The 26,432-nt window shown below is 42.4% G+C and overlaps 2 protein-coding genes across 4 annotated transcripts; both read left to right on the forward strand.

Moving 5' to 3' along the window:
* The first annotated feature begins 999 nt into the window (after window positions 1-999).
* Window positions 1,000-11,822, forward strand: LOC118364247 (sesquipedalian-1-like). Of its 3 annotated transcripts, none has more exons than XM_035745632.2 (4): window positions 1,000-1,290; window positions 1,826-1,947; window positions 10,483-10,789; window positions 11,240-11,822. In XM_035745632.2, the coding sequence occupies exons 2-4, from the start codon at window positions 1,867-1,869 to the stop codon at window positions 11,668-11,670; spliced, it is 819 nt and encodes a 272-aa protein (XP_035601525.1). In that variant the 5' UTR covers window positions 1,000-1,290; window positions 1,826-1,866; the 3' UTR covers window positions 11,671-11,822. The 3 variants fall into 3 exon arrangements, with proteins under 3 accessions (XP_035601525.1, XP_035601534.1, XP_035601543.1); XM_035745641.2 differs by lacking the exon at window positions 1,000-1,290 and adding an exon at window positions 1,342-1,752; XM_035745650.2 differs by lacking the exon at window positions 1,000-1,290 and adding an exon at window positions 1,342-1,643.
* Window positions 11,823-19,481: 7,659 nt separating this feature from the next.
* On the forward strand, window positions 19,482-26,181 carry mylpfb (myosin light chain, phosphorylatable, fast skeletal muscle b). The gene is made up of 6 exons (XM_035745663.2): window positions 19,482-19,613; window positions 20,492-20,590; window positions 22,314-22,494; window positions 24,640-24,718; window positions 24,854-24,902; window positions 25,357-26,181. The coding sequence occupies exons 1-6, from the start codon at window positions 19,611-19,613 to the stop codon at window positions 25,459-25,461; spliced, it is 516 nt and encodes a 171-aa protein (XP_035601556.2). The 5' UTR covers window positions 19,482-19,610; the 3' UTR covers window positions 25,462-26,181.
* The last annotated feature ends 251 nt before the right edge of the window (window positions 26,182-26,432 follow it).

Here is a 26,432-nt window from a genome sequence, read left to right on the forward strand (position 1 = left end):
CGGTGTCCCGTTCCTGTAGGTTCATGCTCTACAACATCCGCAGAGTACGACCCTGCCTCACACAGGAAGCGGCGCAGGTCCTAATCCAGGCACTTGTCATCTCCCGTCTTGATTACTGCAACTCGCTGTTGGCTGGGCTCCCTGCCTGTGCCATTAAACCCCTACAACTCATCCAGAACGCCGCAGCCCGTCTGGTGTTCAACCTTCCCAAGTTCTCTCACGTCACCCCGCTCCTCCGCTCTCTCCACTGGCTTCCAGTTGAAGCTCGCATCCGCTACAAGACCATGGTGCTCGCCACGGAGCTGTGAGGGGAACGGCACCTCAGTACCTCCAGGCTCTGATCAGGCCCTACACCCAAACAAGGGCACTGCGTTCATCCACCTCTGGCCTGCTCGCCTCCCTACCACTGAGGAAGTACAGTTCCCGCTCAGCCCAGTCAAAACTGTTCGCTGCTCTGGCCCCCAATGGTGGAACAAACTCCCTCACGACGCCAGGACAGCGGAGTCAATCACCACCTTCCGGAGACACCTGAAACCCCACCTCTTCAAGGAATACCTAGGATAGGGTAAGTAAGGGTAAGTAATCCTTCTCACCCCCCAACAAGATTTAGATGCAAGTGGCTGTTCCACTGGTTGTCATAAGGTGTATGCACCAATTTGTAAGTCGCTCTGGATAAGAGCGTCTGCTAAATGACTTAAATGTAAATGTTAAATGGATGACCACATTATATTGATAGGTGTGTGAATTAGTCCATATTACTGTCCTGCCAGAGTATTCCAAATGTAAGAGGTACTTTTGGGTAGAAGGGAAATTGTATGGGAGTAAAAAGTATATATTTTCTTTAGCAATGTAGTGGAGTAAAAGTTGTAAAAAAATACATATAGTATAGATACCCCAAAAAACGACTTTAAAGTATTTTTACTTATTAAGAACTTTACACCACTGGCTTTATCAGCATACAGTTGAGGGGCGTGGGCCCATGTTACCTATGAGGCGCTGACGTGGACGATGTGCTCATTTGAGCGCTCACCTTAGTTACCAGGAAGTGTTTGACAACACCCAGGGAGCTGGTGGGACGGTTTTGTCTAGAAGGGATACAGTTTATGTCACAATTGACTTTTCGTAGCACGTTAGGATAATTAACGTAACAGATTATGAGAGTTAGGTTAAGGTTAAGAAAAGGGTTAGGATTAGCTAAAATGCAACATTTTATTTTTACATCAATTTGACAACAACTGTATCCTCTCTAGCCAATACCTGGTGAGCCTTCACACGTTATTCTACAGAGAGGTGAGTTAAAAACAACCCCATTTACCCTATGCTATTTTACTAGGCACACACATGTGTACCTCTCGATGAAGAGAAGTAGCCTACGACTTTTTAGCCCAATGATATTACCAAACTTCCATTTGCCTTTATTTTACAAATGCGGAAGCAGATACGTTAAGGGGATTTCTCATGATGAACGCTACAGTAGCCTATGCGTTTTTGTTTTACGGCTCCCCATAGCTGCAACAAAGCATTAAAATATATAATAATTACGGATTGTGAACGGTAGTTATACAATCGACCGAATTAATTTGCGCATATTGAATAAGCCTAATATTTGTAAAGATGCGTAATTTCACCATCACAGCAATGAAGTATGCAAACGTTGTATTACTATCTCAAAGTTCAAACGTATACGGCGTTAAATCATTAGACAACAAAATCATTTGATAATCAAAAAACATTTAAATATTTTTTTCCAAGGTAAACTCCGCAGTGAGAGAATGTGCTTCAGTGATGTGGTGGGTGCCCTACTAACTTCCTTGTTCTTATGTAGCCCAACTCCAGCTACTCCTATGGTAAAAGCATGGTGTTGAGATGAAGATTACCGGGAAGATCCTCACTCATTTTCAGTCGTGCAGCTCACCCGTCGACAAAGAAGGATACCTGTATAAAAAGGTAACCCGATAACACGCCTTTCCTCATGTCTTGCAGACTAACTTGTATATTCTATAATTTCCGCTATCACAATCATTTGCTTGTCATCCTTGCCTTTTAATTGCAGATTGACTAAATTAGGTGTATCAAATGCCCATTCAAAGCCAATGGTGAAGTCAGGGCAAAACGAAGTGACTTAATTTTATTTAACCTTTATTTAACTAGGCAAGTCAGTTAAGAACAAATTCTTATTTACAATGACTGCCTACCAAAAGGCTAAAGGCCTCCTGTGGCGACGGGGCCTGGGATAAGAACAAATAAATAAATACAATATAAATATAGGACAAAACACACATCACAACAAGAGAGACAACACTACATAGAGACCTAAGACAACAACATAGTAAGGCAGCAACACATAACAACAACATGGTTGCAACTTAACAGTTTAGCAGCACAAAACATGGTACAAACATTATTGGGCACAGACAACAGCACAAAGACCAAGAAGGTAGAGACAACAGTACATCACACAAAGCAGCCACAACTGTCAGTAAGAGTGTCCATGATTGAGTCTTTGAATGAAGAGATTGAGATAAAATGGTCCAGTTTGAGTGTTTGTTGCAGCTCGTTCCAGTCGCAGCTGCAGCAAACTGAAAAGAGGAGTGACCCAGGGATGTGTGTGCTTTGGGGACCTTTAACATAATGTGACTGGCAGAACGGGTGTATGATGAGGACTGCAGTAGCCATCTCAAATAGGGGGGAGTGATGCAGAATCTGTTTTTATAAATAAGCATCAACCAGTGGGTCTTGCGACGGGTATACAGAGATGACTAGTTTAGAGAGGAGTATAGAGTGCAGTGATGTGTCCTATAAGGAGCATTGGTGGCAAATCTGATGGCCGAATGGTAAAGAACATCTAGCCGCTCGAGAGCACCCTTACCTGCCCATCTATAAATGATGTCTCCGTAATCTAGCATGGGTAGGATGATCATGTGAATCAAGGTTAGTTTGGCAGCTGGGGTGATAGAGGAAACCAAGTCTCGATTTAACTTTAGGTAGCTGCCAAAAATAAAGGAAAAGCCATGACTTAATATGGCGTTGGGCCAGCATGAGCCAGAAAATCTTCAGTGCACCGTGGCATAGATTCCACAAGTGTCTCAAACTCTTACATCATTTGGTGTTTTGTTGATGGTGGTGGAAACCGCGTCTCGGGCGCCACTCCAGAATCTCCCATAAGTGTTCAATTGGGTTGAGATCTGGTGACGGAGACGACCATGGCGTATGGTTTACATCGCTTTCATGCTCATCAAACCATTCAGTGACCACTCAAGCCCTGTGGATAGGGGCATTTTCATCCTATGGGAGCATAGCCATGGTAGCCAAATGAATGGCCTGCCCTGCATTTCTATACATGACCCTAAGCATGATGAAATGTTAGGGCAGGTGTGCTCAGAGATGGGAAACAATGGAATATGATAGCACATCAGGAGAAGATGAGGGCACACTCTGATTAAGGAAGGATGGCAGAGGGGGATGTGGAATATGAATCGGATAGCAGTGGAAATAAGGAAGAATGGACCTCTGTCCAAAATAATGGGAAAAGAAGTTAGGATTGGAAAGAAGACTTTTAATGTTGAAAATACCTCATATCTGTTGTGAGTCTGGTTTCTGGGAAAATTGGGGACTGAATTGTCAAATCCGTTTAGAAGTATTTAAGATGGTAGAGAGAGGTGTGGAGTCGGTGGGGGTCACGAGGACTGGGCTGGTCTTGATTTGTGTGTGTGTTTCTGCTGAACAGAGGAAGCATGTGTTGGGTATCAGGCAAATTGATGGCCATGCAGAGCTAAGGAGAAGAGAAACTGTCAAGGGAGTAATTGCTGGAGTCTCGGAGGGAGTGGGCATCGAGGAGCTGATGAGTGTTCCTGTAGTGGTTGATACATGGAGGATGAATTGTTGGCTCAATGGCAAGAAAGAAGAGCTTGTCTATTCTTGTTTTTTTGATGTGGAGGCCCTCCCGACCTGAGTGAAGCTGGGGTATGTGCACTTTTCTGTAAGAGCTTTTATTTCCAGGCAGTTGCAGTGTAAACTGTGTAGAATGTTTGAACATGTAGAGTGTCTGCAGGTGGAGGAATCCAAGATGTAGAAGTTGTGGAAAAGAAGCTCATGGTGATTTGTTTTTGAAGACGAAGCTGTGAAGTGTTGCAACTGTGGTGGAAAGCATGTAGTATATTTTTGGAGTGCCTGACGAGGTCGAAAAATAATGAAGTTGCCAAAGTCAGGGTCATCCAGAGCATTTCATATGCAGAGGCTGTCAAACGGGTGGAGGGAACTCAAGGTACTCCTAAGGACTCCATGGTGTTGGGTAGGCCTTTAATGCAGACTGCAGCGTTCGTTAGCTTCTACCGGCAGGCTCCAAGGATGTTACATGTAAAGAAGGTGGACTTTGTGATTTTTTTTATTTTTTATGTAACGGTGATCATTGGCACGGCTAAAGTGGAGGGAAAGTCCAAGAAGATGGACATTACTGGGGCTGCAGCAGAGTGGTTCCTGGAACTAAAATATTTATCAGGGAAGGAGTTGCATGAGACGCTTTCACAAGCAGTGATGCCAGAGAGGAAGAGGCGAAGCGAGAGGGATAACTGTGTCCACAATCTGTCTTCTCCAGCAGGTGGCTTTTTTTCACTCACGAAGCAAGGACTTTTTGTATGGAGGTCAGTGTCGAATTATATATACGTGTGGCTTATTTGATCAAATAGAAGTTTCGTAATGATTTGGTTGTTAAGAGTGTATTGATCTAAGTCGGACACTTGACATCCTGGTAACTTTGAGAAAAACTACTTTATATCAGAGTTGTGCCTGGTCGTCACTAGTTGCCACAGTCATAAAGTCCACCTATTTCTACAATTTAACTTTTTTTTAAATGTGTTATGCCTAACCTTAAATTGAAACCAAAAAGCAAATGTTTTTATTTTTTATATATATATATTTTTACAATATAGCAAATTTTGACTTTCTGGCTGTGGTAGCTAGTGGAAACCGTTGTGCCTGTTGTTCACATGTGTCTGCCCTCTCATTGGCTAGAATGGTCCCACCTGATCTTGCCTCCTCCCAACAACCTTCCATTTTTAAAGACATTTCTTTTCATTGTTAGTGGCCATTATTCACCTTTATTTAACCAAGTAGGTCAGTTGAGAACAAGTTCTCATTTACAACTGTGACCTGGCTAAGATAAAGCAAAGCAGTGCGACGACAACAACAGCACAGAGTTACACATAAACACATGCACAGTCAATAACACAATAGAAAAATCTATGTACAGTGTGTGCAGATGTAGGGAGGTAAGGCAATAAATAGGCCATAGAGGCAAAATAATTACAACTTAGCATTAACACTGCAGTGATCAATGTGCAGATGATGATGTTCAAGTAGAGATACTGGGGTGAAAAAGAGCGAGAGTATAGATAACAATATGGGGATGAGGCAGTTGGCTGTGCTGTGTACAGGTGCAGTGATTGGTGATCTGCTCTGGCAGCTGATGCTTAAAGTTAGAGAGGGCGATATAAGACTCCAGCTTCAGTGATTTTTGCAATTGGTTCCAGTCATTGGCAGCAGAGAACTGGAAGGAAAGGCGGCCAAAGGATATTTGGCTTTGGGGATGACCAGTGAAATATACCTGCTGGAGCGTATGCTACGTGTGGGTGTTGCTATTTGTACCAGTGATCTGAGGTAAGATAGGGTTTTACTTCGCGTAGACTTATAGATAACCTGGAGCCAGTGGGTTTGGCAATGAGTATGTAGTGAGGGCCAGCCAATGAGAGCATACAGGTCGCAGTGGTGGGTAGTGTATGGGGCTTTGGTGAAAAAACAGATGGCACTGTGATAGACTACATCCAGTTTGCTGAGTAGAGTGTTGGGAGCTATTTTGTAAATTACATTGCCAAAGTCAAGGATCGGTCGGCTAGTCAGTTTTATGAGGGTGTGTTTGGCAGCATGAGTGAAGGAGGCTTTGTTGCAAAATAGGAAGCCAATTCTCGATTTAATTTTAGATTGGAGATGCTTAATGTGAGTCTGACAGAAGAGATAACAGTCTAACCAGACACCTAGGTATTTGTAGTTGTCCACATATTCTAAGTCAGAACCGTCCAGAGTAGTGATACTAGTCGGGTGGGAGGGTGCGGGCAGCAATCGGTTGGAGAGCATGCACTTGCATTTAAAAGCAGTTGGAGGCCTCGGAAGGAGTGTTGTATGGCATTGAAGCTTGTTTGGAGGTTTGTTAGCACAGTGTCCAAAGAAGGGCCAGATGTATACAGAATGGTGTCGTCTGCGTAGAGGTGGATCAGAGAATCACCAGCAGCAAGAGCGACATCATTGGTATATACAGAGAAAAGAGTCTTCCCGAGAATTGAACCCTGTGGAACCCCCATAGACTGCCAGAGGTCCGGACAACAGGCCCTCCGATTTGACACACTGAACTCTATCTGAGAAGTAGTTTGTGAACCAGGCGAGGCAGTCATTAGAGAAACCAAGGCTGTTGAGTCTGCCGATAAGAATACAGTGATTGACAGATTCGAAAGCCAGGTCGATGAAGACTGCTGCACAGTACTGTCTTTTATCGATGGCGGTTATGATATCGTTTAGGACCTTGAGCCACTGAGGTGCACCCATGACCAGCTGGGAAACCAGATTGCATAGTGGAGAAGATTACATAGTGTACGGTGGGATTCAAAATGGTTGGTGATCTGTTTGTTAACTTGGCTTTCGAAGATTTTAGAAAGGCAGATCAGGATGGAAATGGGTCTAACAGTTTGGGTCTAGAGGGGGATGACCGCGGCAGCTTTCTAATCTTTGGGCAAGGGGGGGGGCTTGGACAAGTTACTGCAGGGGTTATTGAGATTATGGCCGGGGTAGCCAGGTGGAAAGCATGGCCAGCCGTAGAAAAATGCTTATTGAAATGATTGATTATCGTAGATTTATCGGTGCTGACAATGTTTCCTATCCTCAGTGCAGTGGGAAGCTGGGAGGAGGTGCTCTTATTCGCTGTGGACTTTAGTGTCTCATAACGTCTTGGAATTAGTGCTACAGGATGCAAATTTCTGTTTGAAAAAGCTAGCTTTAGCTGTCCTAACTGACAGAGTATTTTGGTTCCTGGCGAACCTGAAAATTTGCATATCGCCAGGGCTATTCAATCTTAATACAGAACGCCACAGGATGATTTTGTGCTTGTCAAGTCTGGGGTGAACCAAGGGCTATATCTGTTCTTCAACATTTTTTGAATGGAGCATGCTTATTTAAGATGGTGAGGAAAGCACTTTTTTAAAGAGCAACCAGGCATCCTCTACTGATGGGATGAGGTCATTATCCTTCCAGGATACCCAGGCCAGGTCGATTAGAAAGGCCTGCTCGCTGGAGTGTTTGACAGTGATGAGGGGTGGTTGTTTGACCGCGGACCCATTATGCACACAGGCAATGATCGCTGAGATCCTGGTTGAAGACAGCAGAGGTGTATTTAGAGGGCAAGTTGGTCAGGATGATATCTAAGAGGGTGCCTGCACATGGTTACGGATTTAGGGTTGTACCTGGTAGGTTCCTTGATAATTTGCGTGAGATTGAGGGCTTCTATCTTAGATTGTAGGACGGCCGGGGGTGTAGGTCACCTCAGCTGGGGGCTGAAGGGGGTCTATAACAAGCAGCAATGGTGAGAGAATTGCTTCTGGAAAGGTGGATTTTTTAAAAGTAGAAGCTTAAATTCTTTGGGCACAGACCTGGATAGTATGACAGAACTCTGCAGGCTCTTTCTGCAGTAGAGGAATGGAAAAGATGTGTGTTTTTGAACGATGCACCATTCTACCTTGCTGACAATTCAGACTTGCAGACATAAGCAACCATTTTACATTTAAACAGTTTCTCCTGCTCAAAATGCATATCAGACAGGCGCATTAAACTTGCGGGGGGTGGGTTTCACTCCACCAGTAATATACCATGATGAATTTGATGGATTGGAAATGATTTCATAACAAACCCTTAATTCTGTGAGCGAACTTGTAACAAAGTAGTCACATTTTAGCATGGTAAATTCATAAGCACACATTTTAATTATATAGAACATGAGAATTTTCAAATGGTATAAAGTTTCTATTGTGAAGTGACGAGATGGCATGTGTGAGCACTAATTCTCAAAATGAGTAACGGTTATATTGGGCTCGACTTTGTGAGTTCAAAGACGACTTTGCTAATTTTATAAACGTTGAAACTTCTGGTTTCTAGTAGGCTACAGAATTGGAGAAGGGCTGTTTCTATGAACTTGTCAGTAGGCTCAAGCTAATCAAATGGTATTTGTCACATGGGCCGAATACAACAGGTAGACCTTACAGTGAAATGCTTACTTACAAGCCCTTAACCAACAATGCAGTTTTAAGAAAATGCTTTTTAAAAAGTAAGAGAAAAGTAGCAAATATTTAAAGAGCAGCAGTAAAATAACAATAGCGAGGCCATATACAGGGGGTACAGAGTCGGTGTGCGGGGGCACAGGTTAGTCAAGGTAATTGAGGTAATATGTACATGTAGGTAGAGTTATTAAAGTGACTATGCATAAATACTAACAGGGAGTAGCAGCAGTGTAGAAGGGGGGCAATGCAAATAGTCCATGGCTTCTGGTTTGGATCTGTACCTACGGTCACTGTGGGGATGACGTTGTCGATGCACTTACTGTTGAAGTCGGTGACTGATATGGTGTACTCCTCAATGCCATTGGATGAATACCGGAACATATTCCAGTCTGGGCTAGCAAAACAGTCCTGTAGCGTAGCAACCGTGTCATCTGACCACTTCTGTATTGACCAAGTCACTGGTTGGAAGCTGCTTTAGTTTTTGCTTGTAAGCAGGAATAAAAAAGAGAATTATGGTCAGATTTGCCATATGGAAGGTGAGGGAGAGCTTTGTCTGCATCTGTGTGTGGAGTAAAGGTGGTCTAGAGTTGTTTCTTTTGTTTTTTTCTCCCCTCTGGCTGCACATGTGACATATTGATAGAAATGAGGTAAAACGGATTTAAGTTTGACTGCATTAATGTCCCGGGCTGCTAGGAGCGTAGCTTCTGGATGAGCATTTTCTCGTTTGCTTATGGCCTTATACAACTCGTAGAGTGCGGTCTTAGCATCATTTTTTGATGGTAAATAGACTGCTACAAAAATATTGATAACTCCTGGTGGATATTGTGGTCTACAGCTCATCATGAGGTACTATACCTCAAGCGAGGAATAACTTAATATTAGACATCCCGCACCAGCTGTTATTGTCAAATAGAAACACACAGCCACCCGTTTCTAAATATGGAGGAGGGGAGGCAATTTACGTGCGTGGCATAACGCATTTTCAGAAGGAGAAACCGTTAAGTTAAATGGTTGCTTATGTTCTCAAGTATGGCCCCAACATGACCTGGCGGCGCAGATTCATGTATTTATATAGAAAATATGACCGGGCGGCAGGTAGCCAGCCTAGCGGTTAGAGAGATGAGCCGGCAACAGGACGGTTGCCAGTTCGAATCCTGGGTGTGTCCGGAAAAATCTGTCTGGAAGTGAGCTGGCAACCAGAAGGCATTGGAAAACCTTCCTGTTTTTTGTGGTTGAATCTGTGTTTAAAATTCACTGCTTGACTGAGGTGCCTTACAATTATCTGTATGTGTGGGGTACAGAACTGAGGTAGTCATAAAAAAAATCATGTTAAACACTATTATTGCACACAGTGAGACCATGCAACTTATGTGATTTGTTAAGCACATTTTTACTCCTGACCTCGGGGCGGCAGCGTAGACTAGTGGTTAGAGCGTTGGACTAGTAACCGGAAGGTTGCGAGTTCAAACCCCCAAGCTGACAAGGTACAAATCTGTCGTTCTGCCCCTGAACAGGCAGTTAACCCACTGTTCCCAGGCCGTCATTGAAAATAAGAATGTGTTCTTAACTGACTTGCCTGGTTAAATAAAGGTAATATTTTTTTTTTTTTTTTTTTTTTTTTTTTTAATGAGTAGGCCAGTGACACACAATCTCAATTTAATCCATTTAAAATTCAGGCTGTAACCCAACAAAATGTGGAAAAAGTGAGGTACTTTTCTGAAGGCACTGTTTTAGGAGCGGTGGGATAAAGCAGAAGTGCAATTTTTGACGGGCCATGACCCAGTGCACCCCGGTTCAGCCTAGTCGAAACCCCCTCAGTGACAATTGACCAATAAACTGCACAGGCGCACGTATTTGACTGTGTAGGCTGAGCTTGGAACGGGAAGAGTGCCTATTCAAGGCCTGCACATAAAGCAAACTAGTTTTTATTTGTATTTTCTATATGATAAAGATATTTTTTGATACAGTACTAATGCCAGATATGTAAAATGTTCTCTCCAGAGCACATTCATTTGTGCTAGATTTAAGGAAAATAATATTATGTACATATTTATTTTTAATTCAGAATGATTCAACTACAATAACTATTTGATACTGACATCAGACCTGTTGAACTGTGAACAACCGCATGTTTTGACAAAACATCCCATTGTACCATTATATACAGGGTGAGAGAAACACTTCCTATCAGAAGCGCTGGTTCATGCTGAAGGCAAACCTGCTCTTCTACAAGGACCGGCCCAACCACCGCGACCTGCTTGGCGTCATTGTTTTGGAGGGCTGCTCAGTGCAGCTGTGCGAGTCTGAGGAGCAGTTTGCCTTTTCGCTGGTGTGGAGCGGTGAACCGGGCCTGCGCACCTACAAGCTAGCCGCAGAGGACCAGCCCAGCCAGGAGAGCTGGATCAGGGCCCTGCTGTCGGCCAACCACGGCTACCTGGCTGCGTTGGTCATGGATTTGGAGAAACAGTACAAAGGTGAATGGGTGCAGGATTTTGTTCCATGCCAGCACTAGGCAAGCTAGATAATTGGGGGTAAATACATCAACAAGGGGTTTGCCTGGTCATGAGAGTAGCTGGAAAAAAAGTGGTCAAGCTTGGTCGTTGAGAGCTAGTAGGTAAATAACCGGATTCAACTAATCGTCAAGTCTTCGATTTAGTTGAAACAAGTGTTTTAGTGCTTGGCTGGAATAAAACTCTGCACGTCCTAAATATCTACACGATCAGGATTGGTGACCGCGTTGAAATGTACTTATGAGTTAGTGGTTCCCGCTACTTATACACGTGATGGTTTTACATATGCAAAGCACCTTCATCAATGTTCAGCTGTGTTTAATGAAAAAGTGTCCATGAATGGTGTTTGATTAAAAAGTGTCCATGAATGTCCAAGCAGCTTTTTTTCTTAGTCTCTCCTTCCTCCTTCCACAGAGGCCATGAAAGCGTTTCCTGGTGACCCATCCCAGCAGTCTACACTGGCTGGCCCAAACACAGAGAGGCCAACGCAGTCGCTGATTTGGCTGAACTCTGGGACCGCGACCCTTTCACAGTACCTAGGGCCAAGTGTGGGAGCCGGGCAAAGCTTTAGCACAAATGAAATGCTACAAGTTCCTCCCATTTCCTCTAAACCAACCAATAAGAGGTCTCCAAAACTCTGGCCCAAGAGAAATGCAAATGTTGTACCTATTAATGTCCCATCCCCGCCCCAAGGGGAGTGGTCAGTGACTGGGTCAGGACCCAAGGTGGAATTTAGCGAACTACATGAGGACTTTGGCAAGGAGGTGAAGGAGCTGATTGCTGATTGGTTGAGACAGGGACAGAAAGATGTAATTCAGGAAGAAGACTTAATTGATTTTGGTTGATTCAGCATGGTATGTCACTATAAGCATGTAAACAGTTCATACCAAAGGAGTCTGTACCAATTGCAATAATGGATGCCAACATGAATTAATATTTGTGAATGTAAGAAAATATATAATGATTATTTTAAAATAAATATTTTCATTTGAATTAATATCTGAATTAATATCTATGATTTAAAAGGCAATCATTTATCAAGTTGTTCTCCCCATTAGAGCCAATAAGCTACAATATTATTACATGTAATGCTGTAATAATACAGCTATTGCATTCAATAGATAATACATGCAATTGATTTGTGAGTTTATGAGTTGTCTTCTTCACATTGGTTGAAATTCACTTAAGCCAGCATGATTCCAAAAATAGTTTAGTCAACACAGCAACTCAACCCACACAAATTATGCAGAGGATATGAAACTCTGTTAGATGCAACCTAAAAATGAATACTGCATGGGAAATTCATTCATCTGGTGCCACTGATAACTGAGCACTCCCAACACCCCGCTTGGATGTCCACAAATGTTCCTCTTTGGTGACATGAAATCACTTTTTGCTGGCACTGAGCCCCACGGGACTTGTCTGATGTCAGTACTGCTAATGTGCCAAGCGAACTAAACGGTTTGGGGTATTAATTAATATGACCCCACCATCGAAAGCGCTCACGAACACGTAAGCTACATGTTTGATGTTTTGCTCCACAACACAAGACTCGTCTGAAGGTAACCTGGTACCGGTTTAAAAATGTATTTAAGTGTTTTATTGCTCCCCCCAAAAAGGGGTTAAATATGGGTAAAAGCAAAACAACAGAATATCCAGGGCCTGTATCCACAAAGCATCTCAGAAAAGGTCCTAGGAATCTTGTTAAAACCTGTTTGAAGACTAGCCATGAGACTGCTGAACAACTTATCAAATGGCCACCCGGATTATTGACCCCCCTTTTGTTTTCACACTGCTGCTACTCGCTGTTTCTTATCTATCTATTCATAGTCCTCCTTACCGCTATCTACATGTACAAATTACCTTGACTAAACTGTACCCCTGCACATTGACTAGGTACCGGTACCCCCTGTATATAGCCTCGTTACTTTTATTTTTTACTTTACTTACAAGCCCATAACACTCTTCCTTGAACTGCATTGTTGGTTAAGAAAATATTTACTAAATTAACTAAGTATTTCACGATAAGGTCTACCTACACCTGTTGTATTTCCGAGTGGCGCAGCAGTCTAATGCATCACTAAAGACCATGTCTCATTCCCAGGCTGTGTCACAACCGGCTGTGATCGGGAGTCCCATAGGGCGGCGCACAATTGGCTCATCTTCGCCCGGGTTAAGGGAGGGTTTGGCCGGGGTGGTAGGCCATCATTGTCATTAAGAATTTGTTCTTAACTAACTTGCCTAGTTAAATAAACATTGAGATACATTTTATTTATTTTAGCTGGTAGTCACGACAGTTTGAGGTACCGCAAAGGAAAGATTGTTATGACGCTCATCGACATAGTTGCAAATAATGGGGAATAACTAATCACGGTGAATGTGACTACAACTGTTGCAATGGTAAAACATTTGATACATTTTGCCTACTCATAATTATTGCCTAATATGTTGGCTTACATAACCTTTAAAAAAAAATCAAATTCTGATAGTTTTTAAACTCACTCATCACTCACATTTAACAATTCTAAATTGCTTTGACACAGTAGGCATCAAGTCACTTTCCAGTAATAATATATATAATAATAATATAATAATAATATATGCCATTTAGCAGACGCTTTTATCCAAAGCGGCTTACAGTCATGTGTGCATACATTCTACGTATGGGTGGTCCCGGGAATCGAACCCACTACCCTGGCGTTACAAGCGCCATGCTCTACCAACTGAGCTACAGAAGGACCATAATGTTGCATACAGCGTTGCATCTAGTGTTTGAATGGTCTATCATTTTCATCGAACACAATCGAAGTTAACATAAGCCCAATTTAGGTATCTTTTTTAACAATGTGATGTTTCGCTCCAAAGGGATAACTTGAAATAACATGATGTAGGTTATCAAATAATTGAAAGAAAATGTTTATGGTGGTGGTTATATGTATTTAGGCATATGTTAAATAGACCTCCTGTGAAAGCATTGTCAAAAGCTCAAGAGATACTGTTGCATGTAAGTCTTGATTGGGGGTGGCAGGGTAGCCTAGTGGTTAGAGCGTTGGACTAGTAACCGAAAGGTCAAATCCCCGCGCTGACAAGGTACAAATCTGTTGTTCTGCCTGTTCTGTTCAGGAACAGGCAGTTAACCCACTGTTCCTAGGCCGTCATTGAAAATAAGAATTTGTTCTTAACTGACTTGCCTAGTAAAATAAAGGTAAAATAAAAAATAAATACAATTTATGGATTGATCATATCGAAATATCAAAACATAATTTGAAAAACTCCAAAACAATTGCATGTAGGAACCACTGCTTTTTTATAATTATCAAGACACCTGCTTGTAATTCTTAACTGGTTAGGACAGCTCATGTGGTCTCTGTCGACTAGGTGGGTCTCTGAGTTAAGAGGCTTTGTGTATAGCTTACCCATAGCAGTAAGAGTAAAATGTCTGTGTTCTTACCACCAATTTTCTACTCTGAGAGGCTTTGTGGATGCAGGCTCTGAGCTTTCTTGTATATCTCAGATAAACTACATGATTAAAAGGATGTGGAGACCTGCTCGACGAACATCTCGTTCCAAAATCATGTGCATGAATATGGAGTTGGTCCCCCTTTTGCTGCTATAGCAGCCTCCACTCTACTGGGAAGGCTTTCCACTAGATGTCGGAACATTGCTGTAAGGACTTCTTGCTTCCATTCAGCCACAAGAGCAGGTGAGACCTGTCATTCATGCCATTTTTAGCATAAAATATATACATGCCTGTTCTGCATGTTATTTTGGTATTTGTACGAGTCACATTTTAAGTTTGCAAATAATGTTTTAAAAAATATGTACAAATTATTGAGTTAATAAAGCCGCATACAAACATGGTCTCTGTTTTGTTTTCTTGAGTAAGGCAGCTCCAAAATGCAGGTGTTTCAGCCTAGCTCAATGCTTTCTGTGGTGGAGGCGAGCCAGCAGAAAATAGGAGCGTTGTGCCATGATTGGCTCAGTGTTCTGTCACACATGGGGAAACTACGTCACCAGTCCTTAGTAATGGGAGACATCGAAAATTCCAATCCTCTGCGTCCTGCCATATAGTTACATTAGTAGTGCCCTTCCAATAAGGCTCAAAGTCATTGGCCACAGATTAAATTACATTATACAGTTGAAGTCGGAAGTTTACATACACCATAGCCAAATACAATTAAACTCAGTTTTTCACAATTCCTGACGCTTAATCCTCGTAAAAATTCCCTGTCTTAGGTCAGTTAGGATCACAACTTTATTTTAAGAATGTGAAATGTTAGAATAATAGTGTAGAGTGATTTATTTCAGCTTTTATTTCTTTCATCACATTCCCAGTGGGTCAGAAGTTTACATACACTCAATTAGTATTTGGTAGCATTGCCTTTTAAATGGTTTAACTTGGGTCAAATGATTCAGGTAGCCTTCCACAAGCTTCCCACAATAAGTTGGGTGAATTTTGGCCCATTCCTCCTGGCAGAGCTGGTGTAACTGAGTCAGGTTTTTAGGCCTCCTTGCTCCCGCACGCTTTTTCAGTTCTGCTCACAAATCTTCTATAGGATTGAGGTCAGGGCTTTGTGATGGCCACTCCAATACCTTGACTTTGTTGTCTTTTAAGCCATTTTGCCACAACTTTGGAAGTATGCTTCGTGTCATTGTCCATTTGGAAGACCCACTTGTGACAAAGCTTCCTTGCTGAGAGGCCTTTCAGGTTACGTCGACATAGGACTCGTTTTACTGTGGATATAGATACTTTTTTACCTGTTTCCTCCAGCATCTTCACACGGTCCTTTGCTGCTGTTCTGGGATTGATTTGCACATTTTGCACTTCTGACCCACTGGAATTGTGATACAGTGAAATAATCTGTCTGTACACAATTGTTGGAAAAATTACTTGTGTCATGCACAAAGTAGATGTCCTAACCGACTTGCCAAAACTATAGGTTGTTAACAAGACATTTTTGGAGTGTTTGAAAAATGAGTTTTAATGACCCCAACCTAAGTGTATGTAAACTTCCGACTTCAACTGTATGAACAGTAGCTTTGATTGGACTGATCATGTCAACATCATACTTTCAAAATCTTAGCGAGCAGTCATCATCATGAATCAAGTTGACAATCTACTGACAAATCATTTTTTAATCGTTGTCATAAGAAGAGAAATAATGAAGATTCATTGTAGATAAAATGTATCGGTGCTCATCGGTCATTGGACATAAACAGTACACAACAAGTTGGAAATGGCAAATTCAACAATGAGTGGTTGGGTTAGGAATCGGTGACATTGGCTAACCGCAAGCATTACCACTTGCGAAGTCCGGAATAAACTAGCTCAGACTGGGAATACGTTTTGAACAGTCATCCAATTTGGAATTGTAAATCTTTCTCTTTCTTTGACGAAATTTGCCCCCGAAGGACCACCGCGTCACCTTCCTGTTCAAGTGAGCACATCACAACAAGGTGAGTCCAAAAATGTCTTATATGATGCTGTATAAATGATGTAATATGCCAGGGAGATATGTATACTGTAGCTAAGAAAGTAATGCTAAGTGTATGCTGTGTAGTAAGCTGTTAGTAGCCCATGTGTCTCACCCTAATAATTTGGCCTAACATTACTGTTCTGGCTCGGTGGTGCACATGTAGCCTATAACCTGTTTTTGAGAAATGTCATCTAATATAGACACAATACCCCATAATGACAATGCGAAAACAGGTTTTTAGTATTCAGACCCTTTGCTAGGAGACTTGAAATTGAGCTCCAGTGCATTCTGTTTCCATTGATCATCTTTGAGATGTTTTTACAACTTGATATGATTTACCTGTGGTAAATTCAATTGATTGGACATGATTTGAAAAGGCACACACCTGTCTATATGAGGCACCACAGTTGACAGTGTCAGAGAGAAAAAAAACAAGTCAAGAGGTCGAAGGAATTGTCCGTAGAGCTCAGACAGGATTGAGTCGTGGCACAGATCTGGGGAAGGGTAAGAAAAAATGTCTGCAGCATTGAAGGTCCTCAAGAACACAATGGCCTCCATCATTCTTAAATGGAAGAAGTTTGGAACCACCAAGACTCTTCCTAGAACTGGCTGCCCAGAAAAACTGAGCAATCGGAGGAGAAGGGCCTTGGTCAGGGAGGTGACGAAGAACCCGATGGTCACTCTGACAGAGCTCCAGATTTCCTCTGTAGAGATGGTAGAACCTTCCAGAAGAACAACCATCTCTGCAGCACTCCACCAGTCAGGCCTTTATGGTTGAGTGGCCAGAAGGAAGACACTCTTCAGTAAAAGGCACATGACAGCCCGCTTGGAATTTGCCAAAAGGCACCTAAAGGACTCTGACCATGAGAAACAAGATTATCTGGTCTGATGAAACCAAGACTGAGCTATTTGACCTGAATGCCAAGCGTCACGTCTCGAGGAAACCTGGCACCATCCCTACAGTAAAGCATGGTGATAGCAGCAGCATGCTGTGGGGATTTTTTTCAGTGGCAGGGACTGGGAGACTAGTCAGGATCGATGTAAAGATGAATGGAGAAAAATATAGAGAGATCCTTGATGAAAACCTGCTCAGGACCTCAGACTGGGGTGAAGGTTTACCTTATAACAGGACAACGACCCTAAGCACACAACCAAGACAACGCAGGAGTGTTTTCGGGGAACAAGTCTCTGAATGTCCTTGAGTGGCCCAGCCAGAGCCCGGACTTGAACCCGATCGAACATCTCTGGAGAGACCTGAAAATAGCTGTCCAGGGATGCTCCCCATCCAACCTGACAAAGCTTGAGAAGATCTGCAGAGAATAATTGGGGAAGCGCCCCAAATACAGGTGTGCCAAGCTTGTAGCATCCTACCCAGGAAGACTCGAGGCAGTAATCGCTGCCAAAGGTGCTTCAACAAAGTACTGAGGGTCTGAATACTTATGTGATATTTGTTTTTTATTTGTTATAAATTTGCATACATTATTAATAAAAACCTGTTTTTGCTTTCTCATTATGTGGTATTGTGTGTAGATTGATGGGGGAAAAAACGATTTCATACATTTTAGAATAAGGCTGTAACGTAACAAAATGGGGAAAACGACGAGGTCTGAATACTTTCCAAATGCACCTTAGGACAGACACTTCAAAACATACTTCCTTTTGATCTGCTTTGCCATTTATGAATATGTTATTCAATGCATTTCTATGGGCTAATAGCATTAAGGCCAAATTCAATGTTTCATAAAAATATTAGTAAATATTTGTTTATACCTACAGGGATCCTAAAATCACAAATCAAATAGCTAAATGATCCTTGGTATGACCATCTTAAAACAATTCCATATGCTGGCTTAGTAGAAACCCAGCCCCGGGCCCTTAGACTCTAGTTAAAGGGAGAGCCAAAATGTCTCTGAATGAGAACAGGGGGAGGCAGAGGCATTGCTATTTTTGGTCTATCCACAGCTGTTGTGTGTGTGTGTTTTTTACATTTTTTTAAAAATGTACACTCTTTCAAAGTGCTCCTATTTTTCCTCACTTGTCAACGAAGCCTATTACGTTACTTCCAACTGAAACTTCTCCACTGGTTCTTCTCGCAAGTAATGCAATGTGTATGAGGGAGAAAAGCAGAGACTGAGAAGAAAATATATCAACTGAGGGTGGACAGACTTTTGGAGAGAAGGCCCTTGAATATCGAAGAAAGAAACATTGTGCGGTAGTTTGAGGGGAGAGCGGTATCAGAGTTTCAGGGGGCCGCTCCACTGTACACTTCCATGGTAGACAGTCGACCATGGAGCCCCGAAATGGAGTTGAGTAGGTGGTCTGGTGGCCTGCTCGGTCAAGCACTGTCCTGGGCATCTCCAGGGACCAGGAGCAACCCAAATTAGAGCCTCCATGTTGGAAAACCACTTCTGTTTAGTCGTCAAATCAAAATCAAATCAAACAACAAAATGTGTGCTGTTGGGGGGTAATCCAGGACTGGAGTTGCAGGAATGTATAGTATGTTTTGGTAATTACTTAGCAATTGCTGCTATATTCTGTTCTGTCTCTTGAATATGTGTGACCTTGTCATTACTGGAACGTTACCAACCCCCTCAGCCAACAGTTTCCACATGTCATTACTGTCATCCATTCAGTTGGCTTCTTCCACACTAGTAGGGGGTACGTACTGTATACACAGATCTCAACGGGTCAATTGAACAAGTGGTGACTTTTAAAATATGTTTTAAAGCCTGCGCTTCAAACACATACTTATCTGTTGTTTTATGAACGGTGTAAAGTGTTGTAACAGGAAGGACCTGCAACTGGTAACAGGCATGACATGGATACAATGGATGTGCCACAATAGCCCATTGTGTTGTTTGCGGTCTTGGGGTGGGTGGAATAAAATAGCCACAACAAAGACCTTGAGCATGCTATGAATGAAGTGTTAAAGAGAGAAAGGAAGGGCGAGGGGCGGTTCAATAGTCCCAAAGGCTGCAATAGAGGTTGGTCCATATTGTGTGTGTTGTCAGTGTGACACTGACACCAAAGTAAGGCCTGAATGTTGTGCTCGAATTCACCTAATTCCAAGACTCCCTGAGCCTATTTTGGAGTGCCGGAAAGGCGATACCCTGAGCACCCCCTTGCTCCTCCCTCTCTCTCTTACGTTCCTCAGCTCCCTCTTTTCTTGCCAAACTTGATGGTGCAGCTAAAGTTAGCCCCATTGAGTTAGTATATAAGGCAAGGGGCCAACACAAACATGTCAGTCACATCGACTTGGCATAGACTTCTCATCTTGACCAACCAAAACCCCCACAAACTCTAAAGAGATGGTGAGTGTGTTTGCGTTCCTCTCAATGGAGAACAGTTTCTAGGGTCTAGGATTGTCTTTGATAAACTGATAACTTAAAGCATAATTGATAGTAGGATACCAATGCAAAACTGGATAATGGCAATGAAATGGACTCTGAAAACTGGAACCAAACTAGTTCGGGACCTATTGGTGGAAGCTGGTTCCTCCCTGGGCAAAAGAGCCAAGACCAAGTCTTGTGGCTTTTATACTCGGGTTTTGTTGAAATGGCGCATCAAAAGGAAATACTTAAAGGATGTTTGGGGACCACTGCTCAAGAGGCCTCTAAGATATTACAGAATCTTAGCCAATTTTGACGCTACAATTGAACAGACCGAGTGCCTTTTATGCAACTCACCTTTTTTTGAAAGCCTTATGCTGATAAAGTGCGACTTGAATTGGTACAACTTATTCAGACAAAAGCTAAAAGCACCCAGGCATCGAAATCTGAAGTAAAGCTAAGCATCACTCCCATGTATTTTTTAATTTTTTTAATTCGACCTTCATTTAACTAGGCAAGTCAGTTACGAACAAATTCTTATTTTCAATGACGGCCTAGGAACTTGTGACGGTTAACAGCTAAAATAGCAGAAGGACACAGATCATCCCTAGAGGTCAATGACAATACCTAGTAAATTCCTAGAGGGGCTACTTCTGGCACAACTGATGTCACTGACAATGACAAGGAATCATTCTCAAAAAATATCTTAGGGATTGCCTCTTGCTACTGTGGAGGTCTAAGACCTTCTGGCCCAAAATGAGCCAGAGTGGCATGGATGGCCCAAACAGGCCGTTACAGTAAAATGTTGGTTGTGTTGACTGTGAGTTAAGTTACATGTCTTGGTCATCGTTTATCCCCAGGCACCCAAGAAAGCCAAGAAGAGACAGCAGCAGGGAGAGGGTGGATCCTCCAATGTGTTCTCCATGTTTGAGCAGAGCCAGATTCAGGAGTACAAGGAGGTGAGGGTTTTTTTTTTTTTGGGGGTTCTGCCACACTTAAACTATTTTCAATGGATATCAATGCTTGGTCAAGTAGTTGTAATAAGTCAGCCGACATAGTCCTTGGGATACATGCCATTGTAACATCTCCACACATCACATTGTGATCCCATTGAAAGAGGGTTGCAAAAGCCCAAAATAGACAAACAACCCAACGACTTTGTAATAGTTAAGACAAGGACATCCTAAGGCAGGTGGCGTCCTCATTGGTGGCGTTCACATTTTACTGTATCTATCACTGTGGGCGTGATGGAAGTGATAGCTGTCATAGAGCTGGACAGACAGACTTGATTCGATAAAGTGTTTTGCTCCATTTGACAATTTAAAAAAAATGTATTAGAGCCGCCAGCAGAAGACAGATGACAGCGGTCACTTGGGACAGGTCACTACCCAGCAAACCGGGAACATTTCCCAGAACATTAGCTAAGAGAACCATTAAGTTCTAGTTAGGGTTTTATCTAACATTAGGATGACAACATCCTGTTTTTCAGATTTGTTTATATTTTATATATATATATATATATATATATATATATATATATATATATATATATATATATATATATCCTTGGAATGTTCTCCTAACATTCACTAAAATGTTGTGCACAACCTCTGTAACAACCACCACAGAACATTCCCTAAATGTTCTCTATTAGGTTTCCAGGTAATTTAATATAATCTACCTGTAAAGAATGAAATGTGTTCAGACAGGTTTTATACAGACATTGTATAATCATCAACACGACTGCACCGTTTTTGTATTTGGAGAACATTTGCTGAAACCTAAGGAATGTTCTGGGAACTTTCACAGAACCAATTTTGGTTTGCTGGGTAGTCCTCCCCAGCACCCCCTCTACGAACCTGTCCCTGTGACACCTACGAGTTGTTAAAATCATGTGGGAATGTTCACATTGGAAGTGCTCTCAGTATTTAGGAGAGCACAACCTAATCAGCGAGGGAGACAAATTACAATCATTTGGGAAACTGATAACAATTTGTATGATTTTTAAGGGGTAAAATGGAAGTGTGTCAGAGTCTTTGGGTATATCCCTGTCTTTGTGTGATTGACTTGGCCAATTGGAGACAGGTGTGGATAAAAAAAAAGAACAGGGGTTGGGGGCAGAGGGATTAATCTGGGAAGGGGCGAGGGGGGCAAGGGGAGGTGTGTTAGTGGTGTAATCAATACTGATTCCTTAAATGTCTCTAGGCTTGTCTGATGTCCCGACACCATTTTAACACCTTAAAAAGACAAGTGGTTGGACAGCTGCCAAGTCCACTGTGTGCTCTATAGCCTTCTTGGGTTTCACTGCAGCTATGTGTGGAGAGAGACCTTTTCACATTTATCTTGATGGACTATCTTGGGGAAAATCTTGTGAAATTGTGATGCAAATATTCCCGCAACTCAAATTTCACAATGCAGTGCACCCTCATTTTGTTCCTTACACAATGTCTATTATCATCGACTAGTCTAATGAATTTTGAAATGAGGAGACTGAGGTCATGGCAATGCATTTCAATAGGGTACTGGGTAGTGTGATAACAGTAACTTATTTTCATATGCTTCTAAGCAATAGAAACATTACATTTACTTAAGACCGTCATGTTAATGTGATCGATGTCATTTGGATTGCTCCACAGTGAATAATATGGTATCAACTCTCTCATCTGCTTCGCTTCCTGCTAGGCTTTCACAATCATTGATCAGAACAGAGATGGAATCATCAGCAAGGATGATCTTAGGGACGTGCTGGCCACTATGGGTCAACTGAACGTGAAGAATGAGGAGCTGGAAGCCATGATCAAGGAGGCCAGCGGCCCCATCAACTTCACCGTCTTCCTCACCATGTTCGGAGAGAAGCTGAAGGGTAGGTCAACCTCTAGGAGCGACTTATAGCTTTTTCACATTACTCAGCTGAACCAAGCCGAGCTGTACTAGCCTGGTAATGCATCCATCATACACGGAGTATACCAGACATTAAGAACACCTTCCTAATATTGAGTTGCACATGGACTCTACGAGGTGTTGAAAGCTCTCCACAGGGATGCTTGCCCATGTTGACTCCAAGGCTTCCCACAGTTGTGCCAAGTTGGCTGGATGTCCTTTAGGTGGTGGACCATTCTTGATACACACGGGAAACTGTTGAGCGTGAAAAACCCAGCAGCGTTGCAGTTCTTGACACAAACAAGTGCATCTGGCACCTACTACCATATCCTGTTAACAAGTAACATAAATAAAGGGATCATACTGTAGCTTTCACCTGGATTCCCCTGGTCAGTCTGTCATGGAAAGAGCAGGTGTTCTAAATGTTTTGTATAAGCTACATAACTTACATTACTTTTTCTTAATGAGAGTGAGCAGTCAGATATTTTAGTCCCTCTTTCTGTACTTTCTATACTTTCTGTATAGCGAATATAAACTAGTTGGATAGTTATATGTCTATATACTGAACAAAAAAATAAACTCAACATGCAACAATTTCAAAGATTTTACTGAGTTGAAAGAAATTCATTGGGCCCTAATCTATGTATTTCATATGACTGAGAATACAGATATGCATCTTTTGGTTACAGATGCCTTAAGAAAAAGGTATGGAAGTTGATCAGAAAACCAGTCAGTATCTGGTGTGACCACCATTTGCTTCATGCAGTGCAACACATTTCCTGTGCATAGAGTTGATCAGGCTCTTGATTGTGTCCTGTGGAATGTTGTCCCACTCCTCTTCAATGGCTGTGCGAAGTTGCTGGATATTGGCAGGAACTGAAACACGCTGCCGTACATGTCAATCCAGAGCATCCCAAACATGCTCAATGGGTGACATGTCTGGTGAGTATGCAGGCCATGGAGGAACTGGGACATTTTCAGCTTCCAGGAATTGTGTACAGGTCCTTGTGACATGGGACCGTGCATTATCATACTGATGGCGGCGGATGAATGGCACGGCAATGTGCCTCAGGATCTTGTCACGTTGTCTCTGTACATTCAAATTGCCATTAATAAAATGCAATTGTGTTCCTTGCTTTTGCCTGCCCATACCATAACCCCACCGTCACCATGGGGCACAAAGTTGACATCAGCAAACAACTCGCCCACACAACGCCATACACACTATCTGCCATCTGTCCGCTACAGTTGAAACTGGGATTCATCTGTGAAGAGCACACTTCTACAGCTTGCCAGTGGCCATCGATGGTGAGCATTTGCCCACTGAAGTCAGTTACTACGCTGATATGCAGTCAGGTCAAGACCCTGGCCTGGTGAGGATGACGAGCACGCAGATGAGCTTCCCTGAGACGGTTTCTGACCGTATGAGACTGCTGGTCTCATACGATCCCCGCAGGTGAAGAAGCTGGATGTGGAGGTCCTGGGCTGGCGTGGTTACACGTGATTAGCAGTTGTGAGGCCGGTTGAACGTACTGCCAAATTCTCTAAAACAATGTTGGAGGCGGCTTACAGTAGAGAAATTAATATTACATTCTCTGGCAACAGCTCTGGTGGACATTCCTGCAGTCAGCATGCCAATTGCACTTTTCCTCAAAACTTTAGACCTCTGTGGCATTGTGTTGTGTGACACAACTGCACATTTTTGAGTGGCCTTTTATTGTCCCCAGCACAAGGTGCACCTGTGTAATGATATTGCTGTTTAATCAGCTTCTTAATATGCCACACCTGCCAGGTAGATGGATTATCTTGGCAAAGGAGAAATGTTCACTAATAGGGATGTAAACAAATTTGTTCCCCAAATTTGAGATAAATAATATTTTTTGTGCAAATAGAACATTTCTGGGATCTTTTATTTCAGCTCATGAAACATGGGACCAACACTTTATGTTGCGTTTATATTTCTGTTCAGTATAAGTTTCTATATAATGTACATATATTTTACATAAAGTTTTGTTTGTTAATAATTAATACTTCTACTGCTTTTCTTAGTCCATCACTTCTTAGTCCATAACTGTGAGTTTGAGGTAACCGAGTTTAACTGAGGATCCTCTTCTTCCCTTCCTCTTAGGTGCTGATCCCGAGGATGTTATCGTGAGTGCTTTCAAGGTCCTGGACCCCGAGGCTACCGGCTTCATCAAGAAGGAATTGTAAGTTTTCACCCTTGTACCCTGTCCTACCATTACTATCCTATAAATTCACTCACAACCTCTTTTAGGTAGTCTTAATGTGTGCCCTAGTTAATAATTCTCTCTCTCTTTTCCTACCTCTTTCCTTTCCTCCAGCATTGAGGAGCTCCTGACCACCCAGTGCGACAGGTTCACCGCTGAGGAGGTGAGGGATCAGTCATTCAGTCATTTAGAGCGCCATTTTCTTAGTGCACAATCACTGTTCAAATAGCAAGAAATACCATAAACCTCATTAGAATCTGTGATTTTAATTTGAAACGTTTCTTCAGCAATATGCGTAAAAAGGGGCGATTTAATACATTTCGTAAACTGAGCAATACATAAACAATCGCCTTTATAATGAACATTGTTGAAGAAACTTTTCAAAATGAAACCACACTGATTACAATGAGATTTACAGTATTTCTTGCTCTTTGCAGTTATTTTGCTCGAGGAATATTTCACCCTTAGAGCAACATGGTGTTTGAGCTTTCATGCCATGGTTATTTACAGTAATAATGAATGACTTATTTCTGTGTGCTGTCTGACACTGGACTTTGTCCATTTCCCCGCAATGTTTCCGAGTTGTAAGCCTCTCCTTCTGTCTTCCTCTCCCTCAGATGTCCAACCTGTGGGCTGCCTTTCCCCCAGATGTGGCTGGCAACGTTGACTATAAACAGATCTGCTATGTCATCACACACGGAGAGGAGAAGGAGGATGAGTAAAATCCACTTTTTCAATCCCTCTGCCTCTCTCCGTCATCCCCCTCACTACCCCCCTTCTCCAACTCTGTGGCCCGCTTACACGCTCCCCTCGCTCTTCTTTCCATCTCCACCTCTCCTTTATCGAGAGACTTTGAGTTGAGAGGGTTGAAGGCTAATGGAGGTGTGCTGTGTGAGAGTATCAACAGTGGGATTATTTGAAAATAAAATTTTGTACCATCAAAACTATTCCTCTCTATCTCCCTCCCTGCCTCCGATTCCTTCTCTTCTTCCCCATTCCTCACTTATATCTCTCCCTGTCGAATCGAACAGTGCATGCATCATACCTACATCATGTATGCCTATAGAGTTCAGTATCTACAGACAAACACTTACTCTTGGGTGCTGTGGTGTATGCTCTATTGTTTATCTGAAACAAGTAGCATATTGACCCTGCAAGGTCTGTTTTGTCTCGACTTGATGTGAAGTAATAATGTACTGGAAAAAGGGAAAGCTTTAAAAGGGACTAGTACTGCACTAAAATAGCTTGCCTACTCCTCTCAATTTCTCTTTCTCATCAATAGAGACAAACGGAAGGGCGTTTGAATAAGAGTAAAGCATGATTTAGCAGTAGGTGCATTGTAAGAGAGAGAAAGGGAGACAAAATAAATTCTCAACATTTTCTGTCAGAAATCTCTGTAACAAATAAAACAATGATTTAGAAATAAAAACCAATGTCTTTCGTACCACTGTGTCTGTTGGTTTAAGTGAGCTTCGGTTAAAAGCCATAGCCCTCACTGGTCTCCTTTCTATTGCTTACTGCACAGCCCTTGGCAATGCTTCCAAGTATGGGTAGCTGCATCCCAATATGGCGACCGGAGTATGGGTGAGTGGGTGTATGGAAAGCGAATCGGCTAATTGGGCAGGTTTGTTGTCACTCAACCTTTCTGCGTGGCTGATTGGGCTGCACCACGAGTCAATAAACTGCCCAGTGG

Source organism: Oncorhynchus keta, chromosome 3 (assembly GCF_023373465.1).
Source record: "Oncorhynchus keta strain PuntledgeMale-10-30-2019 chromosome 3, Oket_V2, whole genome shotgun sequence".
In the NCBI taxonomy this organism is placed as follows: Eukaryota; Metazoa; Chordata; class Actinopteri; order Salmoniformes; family Salmonidae; genus Oncorhynchus; species Oncorhynchus keta.